The sequence below is a fragment of the Bos indicus genome, chromosome 16, assembly GCF_029378745.1.
Source record: "Bos indicus isolate NIAB-ARS_2022 breed Sahiwal x Tharparkar chromosome 16, NIAB-ARS_B.indTharparkar_mat_pri_1.0, whole genome shotgun sequence".
NCBI classification, from domain to species: domain Eukaryota; kingdom Metazoa; phylum Chordata; class Mammalia; order Artiodactyla; family Bovidae; genus Bos; species Bos indicus.
This window is the reverse complement of record NC_091775.1, coordinates 57,011,144-57,032,430: the sequence shown is the minus strand read 5'-3', so window position 1 is coordinate 57,032,430 and position 21,287 is coordinate 57,011,144. Positions and strand designations below refer to the sequence as shown.

The 21,287-nt window shown below is 40.8% G+C and overlaps 1 protein-coding gene across 7 annotated transcripts in view; it reads right to left on the bottom strand.

Moving 5' to 3' along the window:
* Positions 1-6,379: 6,379 nt before the first annotated feature.
* The window catches only part of RABGAP1L (RAB GTPase activating protein 1 like), a 739,452-nt gene continuing 724,544 nt past the window's right edge, over positions 6,380-21,287 (bottom strand). For all 7 annotated transcript variants that reach the window (XM_070768910.1, XM_070768912.1, XM_019976230.2 and 4 more), the window contains 4 exons: positions 20,446-20,529; positions 16,979-17,050; positions 13,095-13,292; positions 6,380-11,781 (listed from right to left, as the gene is read on the bottom strand). In XM_070768910.1, the coding sequence (XP_070625011.1) occupies positions 11,629-11,781; positions 13,095-13,292; positions 16,979-17,050; positions 20,446-20,529 (507 nt within the window). In that variant the 3' untranslated portion in view covers positions 6,380-11,628. The remainder of the gene's footprint in view (positions 11,782-13,094; positions 13,293-16,978; positions 17,051-20,445; positions 20,530-21,287) is intronic.

The window sequence follows — 21,287 nt, the reverse complement described above, 5'->3', positions numbered from 1 at the left end:
TAGAAAATATGAGCCAAGCTTTCCTGGGGATGCGTTCTGCTCCTGTTCTAGCTCCCGTTATCTGGCTTCCTAAGACCCTTAAGAAACCCTCTTTTCAGATTATTATAGCTCTTGGCAGCCCGTCGAAAACATAAACAATAACCCCTGAGAAGTCAAATAGCCCGCATTCGGCTTTATAACGTCGTCCGAGGTAGAGATTAGAATCTGCAAGTCAAAGGAGGAAAAGGAGTATTAAAAAGCAGGCGGACCATTATGGTCAAGAATGTGAAGGGCAGTACAAAAACAAATGACAGGTATGCACAACGTGCACGAATTTCCAACCTGATGTTAAAGGAAAAGACGCCAGGAGGAAGTCCTATCGTTTGGTTCCCTTTAAACGAAGTCTAAAACTGCGAGACATTAAAAATCGGACTAGTCTTTCCTTAAGCAGGAGAGACAATGACAGAAAGGAACCACGAGGGGGCTTTTGCGGTTCAAATTTTGTTTTCTTGCTGTGGATGCTGGTTACAGATGTGTTCACTTTGTAGAAATTTCACTGAACTGTAATTTGCGTTTTCTTTTGTATGTTCTAGTGATCTGTAGCCCGCCAGGCTCCCCTGACCGTGGAATTCTCCACGCGAGAATACTGGAGTAGATTGCTATTCCCTTCTCCGGGGATCTTCCCGGCCCAGGGATGGAACCCCAGAATCTCCTGCATTGCAGGCAGATTCTTTACTGTTTGATCCACTAGGGAAGCGATATAGTTAACTAAAAGGTATATTTAAGTAGGTCCAGGAGGGAATTTTCCCTGGTTGATAGAAACACTGATACATGCCATTGTCAGAATTCATAGAACTAACTCCTAAGATCTGTGGGTTTGTTGGGGTTTTTTTGTTTTTGTTTTTGTTCTTTTTTTTGTTTTTTTTTTAGTTATATCTCAAGTTTTTTTGTTTTGTTTTGTTTTAATGCGTCTAGGGAATTCCCTAATGCCCAATAGTTAGGACTTGTCTTTAACTGCTGGACCTGGGTTCAATCCCTGATCGGGCAACTAAGATCCCACAAGCCCTTCAGCACAGCCAAAAAAAAAAGTCTAACTGGAAACCTGGAATTCTTTAGGTACTTAATTAAATAGGAATAAATATCCCATTTCACTGTGTGAGAAATTGACCTAACCCAATGATTTTTAAATTTGCTCGATTATGCAGCTGGGGCAAATTCTCCCACCAGATAGCCTAAGGTCACAGTTTTAAATACCACCAATTACCAGTGACTCAGACATCACTGCTCAGTTCCACCACTCCTCTGAGCTCCAGGCTCTGCCTCTGCTTGGATGTCTGATAAGCACGTCAAATTCAGCTTGTCTGAAAAACAAAACAACCGAAAAACAACAACATACCTCCGGATTTCTCATCCTCACACCCCAGATCAGCTTTTCCAGTTATTCTCCAGCTCTGTGAATGGTCACCTCATTCTCTTTGTGGCTCAGGCCAAGGAGTCATACTTGAGCCTTCAATTTCAGTCCTACATCCCATGCTCTGCCAAGTCTTGGTGGCTTTATCTTCGAAGTATGTTGAAAATAAAACCACTTCTCACGACGTCCACTGCTACCACCCAAGGCCAAGGCGTGAGTACTTTGTCTGGACTGTTAGCCACTTAGCTGGTTTCTCTGCTTCCCCACTGTGCCTTTACAGTTAGTTTTCCAGAGTAGCCAAGGTAATATTTTCAAATGAATAAAGTCCACACTCCTTACACAACCTAGACTGTTCTGCATGACCTTAAATCTCACTGTTGAGTTCCTTTATCCAGGGGAACTCATCTCTCACCAGCTCCCCTCTCCCTGATTAAAAACACTGGCATTTTGGTCACTCCTGAATCCACTGAGTTTGTTCTCACTTCCAGGTCTGTGCTCTGCGCTTCCTTTCAGTCTGGAATGGTTTTCCTCCAGATCATCACAGAGCTTTTTCTCTCTTCCTTTTCTGCCAGCACATAAAACACCTCAGAATTTCCCATTTTTAAGAGTCAACAGAAATTCAGTGCTGCTTCTCTCCAGTTGTATAATTGCCCTTCATGTATCATGTAGAAGCAAACTGCCTCCTCGCATTGCTGCCATCAGGAGTAATTGGGTACAGTTCAGTTCAGTCGCTCAGTCGTGTCTGACTCTTTGCGACCCCGTGAATCACAGCACGCCAGGCCTCCGTCCATCACCAACTCCCGGAGTTCACCCAGACTCAAGTCCATCGAGTCAGTGATGCCATCCAGCCATCTCATCCTCTGTCATCCCCTTCTCCTCCTGCCCCCAATCCCTCCCAGCATCACAGTCTTTTCCAATGAGTCAGTTCTTCGCATGAGGTGGCCAAAGTACTGGAGTTTCAGCTTCAGCATCATTCCTTCCAAAGAAATCCCAGGGCTGATCTCCTTCAGAATGGACTGGTTGGATCTCCTTGAAGTCCAGGGGACTCTCAAGAGTCTTCTCCAACACCACAGTTCAAAAGCATCAATTCTTCGGCGTTCAGCCTTCTTTACAGTCCAACTCTCACATCCATATATGACCACTGGAAAAAACCATAGCCTTGACTAGATGGACCTTTGTTGGCAAAGTAATATCTCTGCTTTTGAATATGCTATCTAGGTTGGTCATAACTTTCCTTCCAAGGAGTAAGCATCTTTTAATTTCATGGCTGCAGTCACCATCTGCAGTGATTTTGGAGCCCAGAAAAATAAAGTCTGACACTGTTTCCAGTGTTTCCCCACCTATTTCCCATGAAGTGATGGGACCAGATGCCATGATCTTCGTTTTCTGAATGTTGAGCTTCAAGCCAACTTTTTCACTCTCCACTTTCACTTTCATCAAGAGGCTTTTGAGTTCCTCTTCACTTTCTGCCATAAGGGTGGTGTCATCTGCATATCTGAGGTGATTGATATTTCTCCTGGCAATCTTGATTCCAGCTTGTGTTTCTTCCAGTCCAGCGTTTCTCATGATGTAATCTGCATATAAGTTAAATAAGCAGGGTGACAATATACAGCCTTGACGTACTCCTTTTCCTATTTGGAACCAGTCTGTTGTTCCATGTCCAGTTCTAACTGTTGCTTCCTGACCTGCATACAGATTTCTCAAGAGGCAGATCAGGTGGTCTGGTATTCCCATCTCTTGAAGAATTTTCCACAGTTTATTGTGATCCACACAGTCAAAGGCTTTGGCATAGTCAATAAAGCAGAAATAGATGCTTTTCTGGAACTCTCTTGCTTTTTCCATGGTCCAGCGGATGTTGGCAATTTGATCTCTGGTTCCTCTGCCTTTTCTAAAACCAGCTTGAACATCAGGAAGTTCACGGTTCACATATTGCTGAAGCCTGGCTTGGAGAATTTTGAGCATTACTTTAGTAGCGTGTGAGATGAGTGCAATTGAGAGGCAGTTTGAGCATTCTTTGGCATTGCCTTTCTTTGGGATTGGAATGAAAACTGACTTTTTCCAGTCCTGTAGCCACTGCTGAGTTTTCCAAATTTGCTGTCATATTAAGTGCAGCACTTTCACAGCATCATCTTTCAGGATTTGAAATAGCTCAACTGGAATTCCATCACCTCCACTAGCTTTGTTCGTAGTGATGCTTTCTAAGGCCCACTTGACTTCACATTCCAGGATGTCCGGCTCTAGGTCAATGATCGCACCATGGTGATTATCTGGGTCGTGAAGATCTTTTTTGTACAGTTCTTCTGTATATTCTTGCCACCTCTTCTTGTATCTTCTGCTTCTGTTAGGTCCATACCATTTCTGTCCTTTATCGAGCCCATCTTTGCATGAAATGTTCCCTTGGTATCTCTAATTTTCTTGAAAAGATCTCTAGTCTTTCCCATTCTGTTGTTTCCCTCTATTTCTTTGCATTAATTGCTGAAGAAGGCTTTATCTCTTCTTGCAATTCTTTGGAACTCTGCATTCATATGCTTGTATCTTTCCTTTTCTCCTTTGTTTTTTGCTTCTCTTCTTTTCACAGCTATTTGTAAGGCCTCCCCAGCCATTTTGCCTTTTTGCATTTCTTTTCCATGGGGATGGTCTTGATCCCTGTCTCCTGTACAATGTCTCGAACCTCATTCCATAGTTCATCAGGCACTCTATCTATCAGATATAGGCCCTTAAATCTATTTCTCACTTCCACTGTATAATCATAAGGGATTTGGTTTAGGTCATACCTGAATGGTACTGCTGCTGCTGCTGCTAAGTCACTTCAGTTGTGTCTGACTCTGTGCGACCCCATAGATGGCAGCCCACCAGGCTCCCCCATCCCTGGGATTCTCTAGGCAAGAACACTGGAGTGGGTTGCCATTTCCTTCTCCAATGCATGAAAGTGAAAAGTGAAAGTGAAGTCGCTCAGTCATGTCCGACTCTTAGCGACCCCATGGAGTGCAGCCTACCAGGCTCCTCTGTCCATGGGATTTTCCAGGCAAGAGTACTGGAGTGGGGTGCCATTGAGATCCCAAATCAAGGGGAAGAAAGTGAACGTTGTGTCCTGAGATAAAGCCAGACTATCATCAATGACACACACATCAGGGTCACGGTGTCCAGTTCTAGTCCCTCAAATAAATGAAACTCGGGAACCTGAGCCTTTCCTCTAAAATTAGACTCCCTAAAATCAAACACTTTGTATCTGATTTTTGCTATGCTGATGTCTAAAAATATGGATAGTATGAGAACCATGAACAAACTAATTATAGACTCTATGTTTGGAAATTGTGTAGTTTCTTTCTATAAATTCTTGTAGTTTCTATCTGGCAAGCTTGTTCTTCTAAAGCCTGAACTTCCTCACAAACTTTCTTTGCAAGTAAACTTTCAAAAGCTTAGATTCTGGACTTCCCTAGTGGCACAGCAGTTAGGACTTTGCCTTCCAATGCAGGGGGTGCAGGTTCAGTCCCTGGTAGGGGGAATAAGATCCCAGGCCTCACAGCCAAAAAATCAAAACATAAAACAAAAGCAGTTTTGTAACAGATTCAATAAAGACTTTAAACATGGTCCACATCAAAAAAAATCTTAAAAGATTTTGCTGAGTGTCCCTTTGACAGCGCGCCAAAGTTTTGTTAAAAGCATTAATTTCAAAAAGGTGAAATTGATTCTCATGCAAGTAAAAAATGAATATTAACAAATATTTTATACAACTCATTGCATAAAGCAGTGAGGGAACCAGAGCCTTGTTCAAACTGCCAAAAAGTGCATTTGCAGCGCTAAGTATTTATAGACAATTTAACAATGGAATATTAGTGTAGGGTTGCAAAGTTAGACACAAATTACTTACTGTCCTACAGAGTAGTAAAACTATATCTAACTTTTGGAGTCATCTATTCCACTGGAAAGAAAATGGGATTTGTGTCCCTCCTGGACAAAACCTACAGGTTAAGAGGTAACTTCTAGGACCTTTAATCAATAATGAACAGCGAGTTCCACTTACTTTTCATGACAGGACCATTCATGACCTTGTAACTGCCAAGTTCAGTAGATATTTTCTAGATAATTTGACAGTTTTACTTTTTATGTAAAATTTCTCATTGTTTTCATTGCTACATGGGCCAAACAAAAGATGTCTGTAGTCTGGGTTCAGGACACAAAACTAATTTTACAATCTCTGATTAATATTTTTTTAATACATGCTGAATTCTAAGAGGAGCTGACTAATCTGGCTTTCATTTGGCTCTAGGAACACCCAAAACAAAATGCAAATTAGAACCCAGTGCAAATCACAATTCTCTGTACCCTGCCTCCACTTCAGGAGAGCCTATGGAGTTTTCAAAGTTCTGCATGAATTACGTGATGTCACCCACTGGGTTGTACTCTGAAAGACGAGCAGCAGCCACCTAATCCAATAGTAGCCAATCAGATTGTTGCAAGATTTTGAATTGGGACACTGAGATGCCAGCCCATCTCTGCCGGTCACTTGAAGACAGGGCATATAAACTTGGAGATTACACACTTTGAAGCAGGGGGTGCCTCTTTTCAGAGACAGCAGCAGCAGTAGCACCAAAGCATCACCTGTCAAGCAGAAGAGTGATTATGAGAACAATTGCTCACATTCCTAATGGCATTCCAGCCCCTGGTCCCTGTGCCTCTTCAGGCCCAAAACTTTGGCCTTTGGTATTATGAGCTAAATATACTTTCCCCCTTTTAATTAACTACCTTATTATTATTAGGCTAGCTTGAGAGAGTTTCTTACTTGCAACCAAGGAATCTCTATAGAGAGGCATACAGGGCACTTGGCTGTGCCTGCTGTACAGGATATCATTTTGCAGGGCAAACTCCTATTTATTTCTCCTTGCTACAGTGACTAGAGTCTAGTATCAGATAAGAAGCTTTTCACCAACACCAGGTTCAGATGATTCAGAATAAAGTCAACTAGAAAAAAAATCAAAAAGACATAGATTGATTTTAGAACAAATGTTTATTACTGCTTAATGGGGCCAAAGGGGCAACACAAAGCATTGAGAACATCACTGGCTCACAAAAACAGTCACCTTGCTACCTTCTCGGTTGCATTTGTTTATTTCACAAGGCTTCATTCACACATGAAAACAAGATATTAATCCAATTCAAGTTCATAACAATTATAAAAGTAAACATTTGTTGGGACAATGTACAATAAATTGCACTTTTCTTAACAAGCATTACATTTACATTTATAGAGTGTACTATACATAATACATGGAATAATGGAAACATCTAATTGGTCAGTGTTGATAGAGGAGAGAGGCTGCTCACCAATTTCTTTCGTAGTCAATTAGCACTGTTTGAGCTAATCAACTCTTTTATTCTGGAACCTGTTTACATTGGAGAAGCCATGGGCAAAATCATAGAATTTGTAAAAACAGATAGCATAGAATTTCTACTACCTCCTCAGCAAGGGAAAGGTAGGAGTTGAAAGAAATGAAGTGAGGCTGACTGAGAAACTTTCTTTCTTATTTGAACTAAGGATCCATACATTATGCAGAATACCAAAAATAGAGAAACTGATGCAAAGGCTATTACGATCTTGGATTCTGGGACCAATTCCAGACTTTATTCTTGTGCTTTCATGACACCAGAGTCTTGATGAATTTATGTCCTTATCATTCAGTTCCCTATATTTTATTCCATATATAATATATAGTTATTAAAAGTTACATTTCAACAGAAGAGATTTTACATGTTAATTTATTGCCAATGAAAAAGGAAAGTAACTTAAAATGTTCACTTTCTACTCAATGATTCTTTTTTTTTAAAGTTTCCAGAATACCACTAACAAAAAACCAGGGGTGGAGGCAGGGAGAGTGGGACACGTTGATGAAGATGTTTTTATAGCAGGGAGCAAACACACTTGTAGATAAGCTCGACATGTAGTCTTTTCGATGGAAGCTAAGACAGGAATGTCTGACAGCTGCCTATAGTTGCTAAGCTACTCACGAATATCCACTTTTCTCCTTACAACTCAAGATGATCATCTCCTATCGAGGTGCAGCCCACATGCAAGTTTTCATGTTGGTAGCTCTTGAAAGATAAGAAAATCCCTAAGGGCTCTGCCTGTGTTACATGGAAGCCACGACGAGACAGGAAGATGTTCTGGAGCAGTTCCAGTTCAGTGTGACCATCAGCATGGCAACTAGAGAGCAAGAGTTTTGTATCTGGTGGTAGGAAACACAGGCCACTGAGCTGGGTCTGGCCTTCTGTATCTGATCACCGTGTGCATATTCAGTTGGATGGTACCAGGGTATACCAAAGAGGCAGGGATAAGCCATATAAAGTTATACCAATCACTAATCACACACACACACAAATCTCACAGCATTCAAATCAAACAATAGTTCATGCTCTCGTTTACCTATACTTGAACAAGAGAAGAAGAATTTTTTTTTTAAGAGTAAGTTATACAACAGAATCATCTTACTCAGTATTAAAAGTGTTCTGTGCCAGAAAGATAAAACATTTCACTTTTTAAAAGCTTCTTTTTCCCTAATACGATCATGAAATTGGACAACCACCTTACCAGAATAATTAGTAGACTGATCTCAACTAAAGAAAAAGAAAACTCAATCCCTTACGTTAGTTACATATGTGATTCTTATCCTCAGAAATGAATCCGTTTCTTTAAGGACCTTTCATCTCTTGTGCCCTACATTGTGTATTCTCTTGTTTCTCTCACTTCAGCTAGGAAATGAAGCCACTCGTTATCAACTGGAAAGTATTTTAGGAAAATGGAGTAAGGGTTTGAGAAACATAAACATTAATACATAGTATAAGAGGATGAAAGTTTTGAAAACAATGAAACCAGATAAATACTATTAAATATCCCAAAATCAGTACAAAGATTACTTTTCTACTTTATTATGGAAATTTAAGAAAGCCAATGAAAAACAAACCACGAACTTAATAGTTGGGAGAGGGAAAGAGAATTATTGGTTGCATGGAAGGATAGGCCATAGGCCTACGTGACATTCCTATTAGTGTTTCTGATAGGCACTCATACACAGTAATGGAGAATTTCTTTGCATTAAATTATATGTAACTAAATATAACCAAATTGTGCCATGGCTCAGGATGTGGGAAGCTAGAAAACATATGCACTGCAAAATTCAACTTGGTTTCTTTCAGCTCTAAGGAATGTGTTAAAGATTCTCAAGATATAAAAGCTAATGAGTGAATTATCAAATTGAACTTCATTCTCTGATATTGAAGAATTTAATGAAAGGAGAACTCTTCACTTTTCAGAATGCTGCAAATGTTGGATTTTTGGAGGAATGTTTTATACAATGTATCCAAGGAAAAGATGAAAAACACTAAAATATTTGAAGTTTTCCTGGATATTTGAGCTGGTCAACCTCTTTCTAAAACCAAAAGAAGAGTATGAATTCTCAAATATACTTCAAGTTAAGATAAATTAAAACTGCTACTACTGCTAAGTCATGTCAGTCGTGTCTGACTCTGTGCGACCCCAGAGACGGCAGCCCACCAGGCTCCCCCATCCCTAGGATTCTCCAGGCAAGCACACTGGAGTGGGTTGCCATTTCCTTCTCCAATGCGTGAGAGTGAAAAGTGAAAGTGAAGTCGCTCAGTCGTGCAGTCGTGTCCAACCCTCAGCGACCCCATGGACTGCAGCCTACCAGGCTCCTCCGTCCATGGGATCCTTCAGGCAAGAGTACTGGAGTGGGGTGCCATTGCCTTCTCCGAAATTAAAACTAGCAGATACTTAATGCTGGAATGCATGAGTTTTTAAACAATATATGGTGAAAGGCATGTGGTCTGGGATAGTGCTATTGTAACATTGTATGAATAATATATACCAACTTTTGCATTTTCTTTCTTTCTGTATTTGCTATTGCTACTCACCCAAAGGCATTGTAGTGAGAGACAGTTTAGACTATGATACTAATACACACACCCAAGTATGATGTGGAACTGGAGGAGGAAAAAAAATCTATAGATGGCCATTATAATCTGTTAAAATGCAACCGATTAAATGTTTACAATGTTTGTACCTGGTGATTTTGTTTAAAGAAACAAATGTTAGGGAGTATAAAGCTGAGCCAGGTCTGCAGGTAAGAAGTGAGCCTGGAGCTAGTTCTCTCTCAACTACCATTTAAGGAAAATTATGCAATTTAGGCATTCAGTGAAATGTAAAAAGAGCTCTGTACAGTAGAATTATGAGATTCACAAAACACAAAAGAACATCCTTAATTTAGCTAGCCATCTGATAAGGCAACTTGTACAAGGCTTCTTGGGATCAAAGCATAAAGTACCAGGAAAGCTAACAAATTTTACTAAATGATTTACAAAAACAAGTACCAAGATGCAATTTTCTAGCCATTATATTTTACAAAAAAATATTAACTTTTCTAAACCACCATAAATGGAATGTTAAAGTCAACACAGATACTCAGAATGCTGAGTTATTTTCCTTTGGGGTGAAAGGAAAACTATGATGAAAGATGTCAGGACAAAAAAAAAAAGGGAATTCTGTAGGGAAAGTATTATTTGATGAGTGTAATGAAGGACAGCAAACAACCACATCAATTTTATAGGCTATAGATGACAGAAGAACACTTACCGATGAGGGGAACTTCACTTTTTAGAGCTTAATGATTATTTTAGAGGAGAGGATCCACCGTGAGCAACCTGTAGTGCATGCTCCTGGACTTGAGATGGCTCTTACATGATTTTTACTTCCAAGAGTGTGTCACTTTTAACTGAAACATATGGCGCAGATGAGAGTCACTCTGCCACTACAGGGTTTAAGATCCTCTGCAAAGAATATGTTCGACAGTGAAGCCAAGGATGAGCATCAATAAATGTTACTGTACATAGACGACAGTAGTTTGGTTGACGTAAAAGGACCGAAGGCCTCCAAAACAGCTTAAAAAATGGGAAAATTGGTTTTTCCCTTACCAAAGGATTTCCTGCAAAGACTATTTATAAAGACATGTTAAATATAATTGAAAAAAAATATTTCCATCAACTTTTACACAATAGCTTTGCCTTTCCATGAGATAAGTATTTCTATAAAGGTTTTATATGCAGTCAAAAATGTTACAAATGCATTTGCATCTCTTCATCTAGGGGTACCAAGGGCACATTTTTAGGAAGCTACAGAACTCAGAAAAAGGGGCCTAGTATTAAATTAAGGTGATATGAAGCTGACCTCTATTTCCCATTTCATAACTTTAACAAAGTTACAGTATATTAGTGTTTCCTTCGCAAAGTATATGTCAACATTAAACGAATACTCTGTCCCTGGTTCTACATTCCATTCTAAGCACAGTAACTGTTCCTGGGCCTTTCAGGCTTCTCTGGTAAAGGTCTCCTAAAGATGAAACTCGTAATATCCACTTCTGACTTCACATTTGCCAGAAGGCACAACTGTATGCTTGTTTAGGAACTTGCGATTCTCCTGTGGGATTCTGAAAAGGACCTGTTAGAAGACCAGGACCAAAGTGATTTATTTTATCCTGCATTTATAAAAACTCAGTTCTTTTTTATCTAGTGTGTGTTCTCAATAGCCTATCTTATTCCATGGTTCTTGGCACTTAATTTCCAGATGTACCCCACAGAAAATAAAAATAAACTATTTCTCTTTGGGAACTGTCCAACCCCAGATCTGCTCTTTCCTTCAGATAGGATTATCGCTGTCCAGGGAATCACTTTCAGGAGGAAACCTGACAGTGGTCGTGGCTGGCCCCACAGTGTGCTTTATCTGAAGAAGTCCTGGAAAGTTATGAGGTTTAGGTTTCAATCTTTTTTTTTTTTGCTGTGACAAATATCTTCCTATCAATTCAACCTTGGAATAAAAGACATCTCCATTTTCATGTAAGATAAAAATAATTATGAATAATTCTAAATAAAAAGCATTTAGCTCTGAATTACTTGTTTCCAACCAGATATCAGGCATATAAAATAATGTGTAATAATACTATGATGGATCGGAACACGGCCTTCCATGAAGCACGAACACAGGTATTCAACATAAATCAGGTTAGTTTAAATAACATCCCTTTGAAAAGTGTCATACGAGAAAGATTGAGAGCTACTGAAAGATCCTGGCTTGCTTTCTGGCCTCCCTCCCTTCCTTTCAAAGGGACACCAGGACTCTTCCTGGGTTTCCGTCGCTTTGATCGTTGTGCTCCTGTGTTCGGGTGAGGCTGGAACTATGTGCTCTCCTTGGGGGGCTGGGTGGCCTGTGGCGGCTGCAGCGGCTGCGTGCCCGTGGCCGTTTTGATAGAGTTCAGGGTTTTGCTAAACCAAGAGTTTTTTGCAGCTTGGATTTCATTCATAAGGGCTCCTCTCTGATGTTCAAGTTCCTAATTAAAGAAAGAAAGTCATCTGAGTTATAGAAATGTTTTCTCTCTGCCAAAATTAAAATCAGAGTGCAGCTTTTTGGAATCCACATGGCCGTAGTTTTCTTCCTACACACCCAGGTGAGATTTAGTTGGCTTCTGAATGCAGGAAAAAAAAATGTAGAGCTAAAAGAGTTACCACTAAAACGCAGAATCTGTGCTTTCTCTGATCAGTGACAGGAAACCTCATTTTACCCTTTCCTCCCCCTTGCAATTTAGGTCGAATTTAGGCTGCAACCTGAGAGAAGATGTTTAAAACCACAGGTAAACATAAGCATATGGATGGAAAGAAGTTCTACTGATAGTGTAAGCATGAATGAGGTCTGGGTCCCAACACACAGCCTGTGGCCATGAGAATGTTCAAGGTCTGGTGCAGAAAGTTCAGGATCATTAGTGTAGTGCAGTGGATGCCATGGCAGGACGCAGTGAGGGTGAAGATCACTGATGGAAGGAAATGGTCCATCAGAAGCCAGGACTGTTTTCCTAATTCTGATATCCTCCAAAGTGGAATGAGATTATGGGGAAAGGGACTTGGCAAAATCAGGTAAAGATGAAAAGGGACTCCAAAGAAAAGAATAGCTGTTGGCCAACGTTCAACTGTTAGGGCAAGGAGAGCAGGAGGGGTTTGGCTTTTCATCTCTAAGCATCAGCTAAGTGACCAAGTTCAATGAGAAAGGACCATGGCAAAAAAAATCTCAGGGAAAACTAAAAAGGCATATGCTTAAGTTCCCATAAGATGTGTGTGTGTGTGAAATTTAATTATTAAAAATTTAAAATTATGTGTTTATTTTTGTTTAGTTTTGTTTTGCTCAGTTGTGTCCGACTCTGCAACACAACTCTTTGCAACCCCACAGACGGCAGCATGCCAGGCTTCCCTTTCCTTCACTATCTCCTAGAGTTTGCTCAAACTCATATCCATTAAGTTGGTGATGCCATCCAACCATTTCATCCTCTGTCGTCCCCTTCTCCTCCTGCCCTCAATCTTTCCCAGCATCAGGGTCTTTTCCAATGAGTTGGCTCTTTGCATCAGGTGGCCAAAGTATTAGAGCTTCAGTTTTAGCATCAGTCCTTCCAATGAATATTCAGGGCTGATTTCCTTTAGGATTGACTGGTTTATATCAGTGTTTAAAAGTGACGTAAAATACAACTCATTAGTGGGCAGAAAATGTATTCATCATATATGGTATAACATTCCATGATTCTGAGCTTTAATACTAGAATATCTTGGACCACTAACTTTTATTTTTTTCTTATTGGTCTTTTACCAAATCACCAACCTGGATTTTACACTTGGCCTCCACCAGCTGCAGTTTGGTTTGTGCCAATTCCAGCTCCATCTCCCTCAGTTGCTTCTTAAGAGAGTCCTTCTCATCATCCGATTCAATGCCCTGGTCCTCTCTGCTTACGGCCGCTGCTTTCAAAGCACCCTCCTTGCTGAAAATGTCACTGCAGTGTTTACATGCCATCATTTTACCCTGAAATACCCAAAAGAGATAACCAGTATTCAACTGTGCTTCATAGCATAGATCATGTTCTGAGACACTGTGATATGATTTTTCTTTGGGCACTGCTTCTGGTCATCAAATGAAGGCCCATTTATGAAAGTATTTTTCTTGGGCTGTGAACAAAATGGTTATAATCAGCACAAACCCCAACTATTTAAGATAGGTGCTACTTTTTCTTAAAGTAACTATAGAAAAACTCTGGAGATAGGAAGTGTTATAGCATTTTCTTGTATGTGTTCTAGAAATTTTATTCTACCATTATCCTAACTGGATGCCAAGCCCATGGCATACAGTCTACATGCATTAATTACCTCATTTAACCCTAGAGCTACCATATGATTGAGAAAGGCAATGCCAAAGAATGCTCAAACTACTGCACAATTGCACTCATCTCACACGCTAGTAAAGTAATGCTCAAAATTCTCCAAGCCAGGCTTCAGCAATATGTGAACCGTGAACTTCCTGATGTTCAAGCTGGTTTTAGAAAAGGCAGAGGAACCAGAGATCAAATTGCCAACATCCGCTGGATCATGGAAAAAGCAAGAGAGTTCCAGAAAAGCATCTATTTCTGCTTTATTGACTATGCCAAAGCCTTTGACTGTGTGGATCACAATAAACTGTGGAAAATTCTTCAAGAGATGGGAATACCAGACCACCTGATCTGCCTCTTGAGAAATCTGTATGCAGGTCAGGAAGCAATAGTTAGAACTGGACACGGAACAACAGACTAGTTCCAAATAGGAAAAGGAGTTCGTCAAGGCTGTATATTGTCACCCTGCTTATTTAACTTATATGCAGAGTAGATCATGAAAAACGCTGGGCTGGAAGAAACACAAGCTGGAATCAAGATTGCCAGGAGAAATCTCAATAACCTCAGATATGCAGATGACACCACCCTTATGGCAGAAAGTGAAGAGGAACTCAAAAGCCTCTTGATGAAAGTGAAAGTGGAGAGTGAAAAAGTTGGCTTAAAGCTCAACATTCAGAAAATGAAGATCATGGCATCCGGTCGCATCACTTCATGGGAAATAGATGGGGAAACAGTGGAAACAGTGTCAGACTTTATTTTTCTGGGCTCCAAAATCACTGTAGATGATGACTGCAGCCATGAAATTAAAAGATGCTTACTCCTTGGAAGCAAAGTTATGACCAACCTAGACAGCATATTCAAAAGCAGAGACATTACTTTGCCAACAAAGGTCCGTCTAGTCAAGGCTTGGTTTTTCCTGTGGTCATGTATGGATGTGAGAGTTGGACTGTGAAGAAGGCTGAGCTCCAAAGAATTGATGCTTTTGAACTGTGGTGTTGGAGAAGACTCTTGAGAGTCCCTTGGACTGCAAGGAGATCCAACCAGTCCATTCTGAAGGAGATCAGCCCTGGGATTTCTTTGGAAGGAATGATGCTAAAGCTGAAACTCCAGTACTTTGGCCACCTCATGCAAAGAGTTGACTCATTGGAAAAGACTGTGATGCTGGGAGGGATTGGGGGCAGGAGGAGAAGGGGATGACAGAGGATGAGGTGGCTGGATGGCATCACTGACTCGATGGACGTGAGTCTGAGTGAACTCCGGGAGTTGGTGATGGACAGGGAGGCCTGGTGTGCTGCAATTCATGGGGTCGCAAAGAGTCGGACATGACCGAGCGACTAATCTGATCTAATCTGATCTGACCATATGATTAGGTACTATTATCATCCCCATTTACAAATGAAGACGCTTAAAGAGTACAAGTAAATTTGCCTACTTAGACAAGGAAGGTCATTATGAGTAACCTAGGTCTCCCCTAGCAACAAACAAGTATTGGGCTGGCCAAAAAGTTCGTTTGGGTTATTCCATAAGATGGTATAGAAGTACCCAAATGAATTTTTTGGCCAACTCAAGATATGTCCTTTTGTTCAACTTTAAGGAAAGATGGTCATTATTGTTCAAGATGATAAAAGTCACTAGGTTATATGCCTGGACTGTCAATCAAGCAGAGAGCACTGAACAATAGCAACAATAGATCTGCTGTTTTCTTAAAATATCTTCAAAAAATTTAAGAGATCAGGGATATTATAGAATATTTTTATTTTGATGCCCTACTGTTACAAGCTCAGGATGTCCCTAACCATAACCATGCTCCTCTCTTTACACACACACACACATACACACACACACACAAAGCAACCGTGCTCACACTTGTGTCACCGTGCATGACCCCACCATGTAGGCCTAAAGGCTTTGGTGTCATCTTTTCATTAGCTGCTTCTTCATTCCACTGGTCATTAAATTCTTTCTCTGGTATGTCCAAGCATGTCTCCCAGGCCCAAAGCCCCAAAAGTCACCTTCCCAGAGCAAGGTTCAGATTTTTCAGTTCTCATGTCTCAGATTTTCAGGTTATAATTTATAAAATATGTATTCACTGAGTATTTACTGCGTGCCAAGTTCTAGACTAAGCACTTTATATACATCATCTTATTTAATCTTCAAAATGACCTTACGAGGTAGGTAATATCTCTAGTTTACAGAACACAAAATAAAGCTGTGCTTAGTCACTGAGTCATGGCCGACTCTTTGCTACCACATGGACTGTAGCCCACCACGCTCCTCTGTCCATGGGGATTCTCCAGGCAAGAGTACTGGAGTGGGTTGCCATGCTGTCCTCCAGGGGATCTTCCTAACCAGGGATCAAACGCATATCTCCCACATTGCAGGTGGATTCTTTACTGTCTGAGCCGAGGTTAAATAACTTGTCAAGTTGTTAAATGATATGCAAAAGTGTCTAGAATGCATTTACTTACTAGTACTGTATAAACCTGAATATATTCAAATTGAATTGCATCAGGTTTCTGTAACACTGGTCCCAAGAGTGGGCTGTGCCGACGCTGCTGCTTAAAGAATACCAATCCACTTAATTTACTCCTGGTTCTGTAGAGTAAGCTATTGCTTTTTTCAAACAGAAAAGAAACACAAGGAGTTCTACCACGAGGGGGCGGCATATAAATAAATCTGACTGTGACTCCATAGACTGTAGCCCACCAGGCTCCTCTGTCCATGGAATTCTCTAGGCAAGAATCCTGAAGTGGGTTGTCATTCCCTTCCCCAAGGGAATCTTCCTGATCCAGGGATTAGAACTCGGGTCTCCTGCATTGCAGGCAGATTCTTTACTGTTTGAGCCACCAGGGGATCCCTATAAATGCTACAGATTTCCTTTACATCTCTAAAACACTGGTGGAAAAATCCACCTCCAGCTGAGTTCTATATTGCCCATGGCGTCTGCTGTTTTAAGAGATTAATGGGATGATCCTCCTGGGCTGCACACTGAAGTCACATCAATCCAGGCACAGTTGGGATGCGGGCTTCTGAGGGTTCCCAGGTTGCCAACATGCAAGAAAGCTCAGGGGCCTCGTGTGCCAAGGCTGAAATCTAACCTCTTTTCCTGTTACCTGTCTCTGACAGCCCACAAGGTTTATGGGCTTTCATCTGGCCCACATCCCAGTCCAGAGACGAATCCTATTCTCCATAATTCCTAAATCCTTTGTAACAAAGGTGGGGTGGGGGCTGTATTTACAGGCTGTCCTGCCTGTGGTGTGTCATCATATATTGGGATCAAGTACTCACTTAAGATGACATGAATTGGGAAGACACTGTATGACAGAACTGTTTCATTCTTTCTCACCTTTACCACTTCCAGCTCCTCCTTGCTGGCTGCTTGCTGTTTCTCCAGTCGGGTACTCAACTGGGAACAGATCTAAGAGAAAGAAAAGAGCTGCTTTATTAGAAAGTACAACGACTCATGTAGCATGTGCACATAGCTGTTCATTTACCCATATATCACTCCAGCATCTCTGACACTAGATGAAATTTTGCAAATTTGCCAGTCATTCCCACAATGAGCCGCAGAAAGCCTAAGCCTGTTCTGTATATAAGCACATTTCTATCTCAGTCAGTAGAAAAAACACAGGGGATAAGTTTGATTTATGTCTGTCACTAGCTTTTGTGACTGGTTCCAGAGAATTCCTGTCCTCACTTTGGAATCAATCTGTAGAATCTTGCTGACTGTCTACTTTGGCCAAGGTACTATTCTAGGAATCTGATGAAAATAATTCCGAACCAGAAATGTCTCCTGTCTGCTACAACACAAAGAGTTTCTGTTTTCAATCACAAGTTTCTTTAGGAAGTGGCAGAGTGAATTTTTTAAAAGTTAAAGTGACCAGAAAATAATAGAGACTTAAAACTTTAAACAAGAGGTTTGGCAACACAGAATAAAATGAAATGCCTGGAAGTCTAGCTCTATGACTTCCTAGCATGGTGTCCTTGGGTATATTCACTCATCTTTCTAAGCCTCAGTTTCTTCATGACTGAAAAGTACTGTGTTGTGATAATCACTGGGAAAGAAAATTTACATAAAGGTTTCATATAGGGCCATTAAAAAACATCTCATTATTCTGAAACAAGGTGCTAACAAGTACAGGGAACAGAGAAAAAGTGCTTTTAAAGTCCCCCAAATTGTGTGTGTGCATGTGTGTGTGTGTGTGTACACTGATATCTCTCTCTCTCTCTCTCTCTCTCTCTCTCTCTCTCTCTGTGCTCAGTGTCTCAGTCATGTCTGACTCTTTGTGGCCCCATGGACTATAACCTGCCAGGCTCCTCTGTCCATGGAATTTTCCAGGCAAGAATACTGGAGTGGGTTCCTCCTCCAGGATATCTGCCCAATCCAGGGACTGAACCTGTGTCTCTTGCATCTCCTGCATTGCCAGGCGGATTCTTTACCACTGTGCCACCTAGGAAGCCCTATATATACTATATATATATACATATAAAACTGGAAGGTCAAGTAGTACTAAGCCCGAGTGAAGTAAGAATCTTTTTATTTTGGAAAAAAAATGGAATAAAACATTTAGGGGATGTCAGATTTTCAAGTGCAATTTGGACTAAAAACATAAAAGGTCCACCTCTATTATCAAAACAGACACTTAAATAATCCCAGGCTATAGTTTCAGAGATCAGAACTTACTGATTTCAGTCTCCAGTTTCTCCAGATCCAGGCCTGGAAACAATAGGCAGGACTGTACTGGCTGATGTTAAAAGGAAGCGATCTCTATAGCAATTCTGGCAAACCATAAACCATTTTAAATAAGCCCAAACCTTCTGAAATATAGCCAACAGGTAGCCAATTCCAACTACAGAATGCATTTGGATTATATGTATAATTATTTTCAAAGAGATGGGCCTGTTGCTTGAAGTGTTTGCCAGATAATATTCAAGAATCATCCCGAGGACTGCTCTTTGAAAAGTGCTGCATATGGAGGCCACCTATGGCCTAATGTGATGGAAAAAATGCACCTGCAGTGATGACAAGCACGTGGTCTTTGACGTTCCTCGTACTGCTTAACGTCTAACCAGCCCTCCTCCTGGCTATCCAAATTCAGAATGTCCTTATTAACTCTCTTGTATTTCTTGTTTCTCCTTTCCACTGCTATCTACTGTAGCTCAGGACCCTGTTTTGTCTCCGTTAGCCTCTGCTGTTGGCCTCTGGCTGCTCTGTGTCTTTCTCTGCCTGTGCATCTCTCCACGTGCTTCCACAGTTCTCCCTGGGACCGAGTAGGGCCAGATCCATGCTCCCAGTCATGCCACCGTCCTGCTACAAACAGAATGAAATACAAACTCCTCAGCCTGTCCCTGAAGACGTTCCCTGAACTCGGCCCCAACTCATCTTTGCTTTTCTTGCCTGTACTTGACACTCTTGCTAAACAGAACTGTGGCTAACCAACCTCCGATGCCTTTGCACATGCTTTTCCAACCTTTCCAGACTTTCCTTCTCCATCTCCAGATGCCTGAACCTCACCTTACCTTTGAAGCACAACTCAAATCACTTCCTTCTCCAGGAAGGGATTCCTTATCTTCCATACATAATTCCCTCTCCTCTTAATTATGGCCAAGTTTTACCTATTACAAGATCAGCTTCCAGAGAAGAGAAACTGAATCAATTTCTCTTTTATTCCTCCAAAGTATCAAGCCTCACATGCAGCAGGCATTAAATAAACATATATTGATTATATATATGTATAGATAAATAAGCATATAGATATAAACAGATTATAAAACAGAGTAAGATAGCTCTGAGGCCTTAGTTCTAAGCAATCTTCCAAGAAAGGGGGGAATCCTTGTGGAAAGATATTCATAATAACAAATGAACTAGTTTTCCTCCAAAAGCTTGAACAATATGACTGCCGTTCTTATTTATATATCAACAGCAACAAAGTATACTCAGTGCGTTAAGTGATTCTTTCTAGTTGGAAACATTAAGGGAGGTTTGTTTTCTTTGTGTTTTTCTGCACTTCCACGAGGGACATACATTTTATTTACAAGCAAAAAACCACTTTTAAAAAAAGTAAGACTTAGACTTCTAGCTTCTTTGTGAAACAGGAGACCCTAAGGAAATTTCTGGATAAGTAGGTGGCATATGGTGCCTTAATAATTTGGGAAAGCTGGAACAGTCGAGTCAGGGTCTTGTGACAATAAGCGGATTCCTGGCTGTGCCCCAGCCTAACCAGCAGGGACCACTGGAGCTGGAATGGAGGCTTTCTGAGACCCTGTCTGGTGATGAGATCAGAAACGTCCTCAAGGAGAATAGCCCCTGCCTCCACCCCCCACCCCCGCCCATTAAAAGATCATTTTAAGGTTCACAAGAGGTTTCCTGCTAGGCACTAGCCCCTGTTGGGTAAAGCCACACAGGCATATGCAGAAAAGAGCTCCCGTGTTCTCTACGGTGACAGCAAAGGACACACGGATCTCCTAGCTGCACAAACGCTAAATTCTAGTGCTTGGCAAATGTGATCTACTGGAAATTAGCTTCTGAGTAAGGCAGAGGCAGGATCCCAATGGTAATAAGATTTCTCATTCCTCTAAATCTATCAAACATTGAAAACAACCAACAGATTGTTTTGCTCAATTAAACTTCCCATGTTATCAGCAAGCATGTCTAACCACTGTCTGTTTCAGAGGGGAAAATGAGCCAACAAATATAATCCGTGCAGTGCAGCAACTGTTCTGGAAACTCTAAAAACAAACAAACAAAATTTCCTCAAAGAAAAAAGTGAAACAAATACTTCTACAGTGATGAAGCCCACAGGGGTACATTACCTGTTTATACTCGGCAATGATAGCTGTAGTCTTCTTGATTTCATATTCCGCCTTCTCTAGCTGTTTCCTGAAGACTTCTTTTAGCTATAAAGAGTAAGAATGAGAAACATCAAGACTCAATCAAAATCTTTACACATTTCCACCAATATCCATATTCGAGTGTAATATGGATATTGACTTGCCTGATTCCCAGTCAACAGCAAGGTAAACAACTGTCGAATAAGGGTCTGTTCAGAAGCTATCTTTATCCTCATGAGTCTAAAACAAAAAACATCACGGCAAACACTGCATGTACTCTCGATGCTCTGTCAGAGACTACTGAAAAAACATTTTAGCCTTCTTTCTCATCTCATATTGACTCTGTTGTTACCTCTCTGGAGGTAGAAACAAGAGGCTTTTGGGACTGGAGTCAGAAATGGAGGTGTGGACTAAAGAAACACTGACTTTAGAAGTTAAAGTGACATACGAGGCAGTACTTGTTACAGTCACAGAAATACTGAATTATGAATGCTGAACCTAAAACCACAGTTATTTCTGTAGCTTGGCAGCTCAAGAAGAAGGTTAGAGCAATGAAAAGGCTTAGATGTCACCAGATAAAAGGGAAAGAATTCAATTCTCCCAAGATGACCAAACGAAAACCAACCCTGGTTACTCTGCAAGTACACAATCAGAAAACAGTGGATGAATTCTGCTTTGCAGCATCCCAAAATATGAACAGAGGATACTTGGTACTTCCAAATCCACAAGTTATTGCAATTGATAGCTGAACTTCTCATTAGAGGACCTGGGAGTTTCTTCATATTTGCTACATTCTAAAATTTTAAGAGCATTTGTAGGTTATA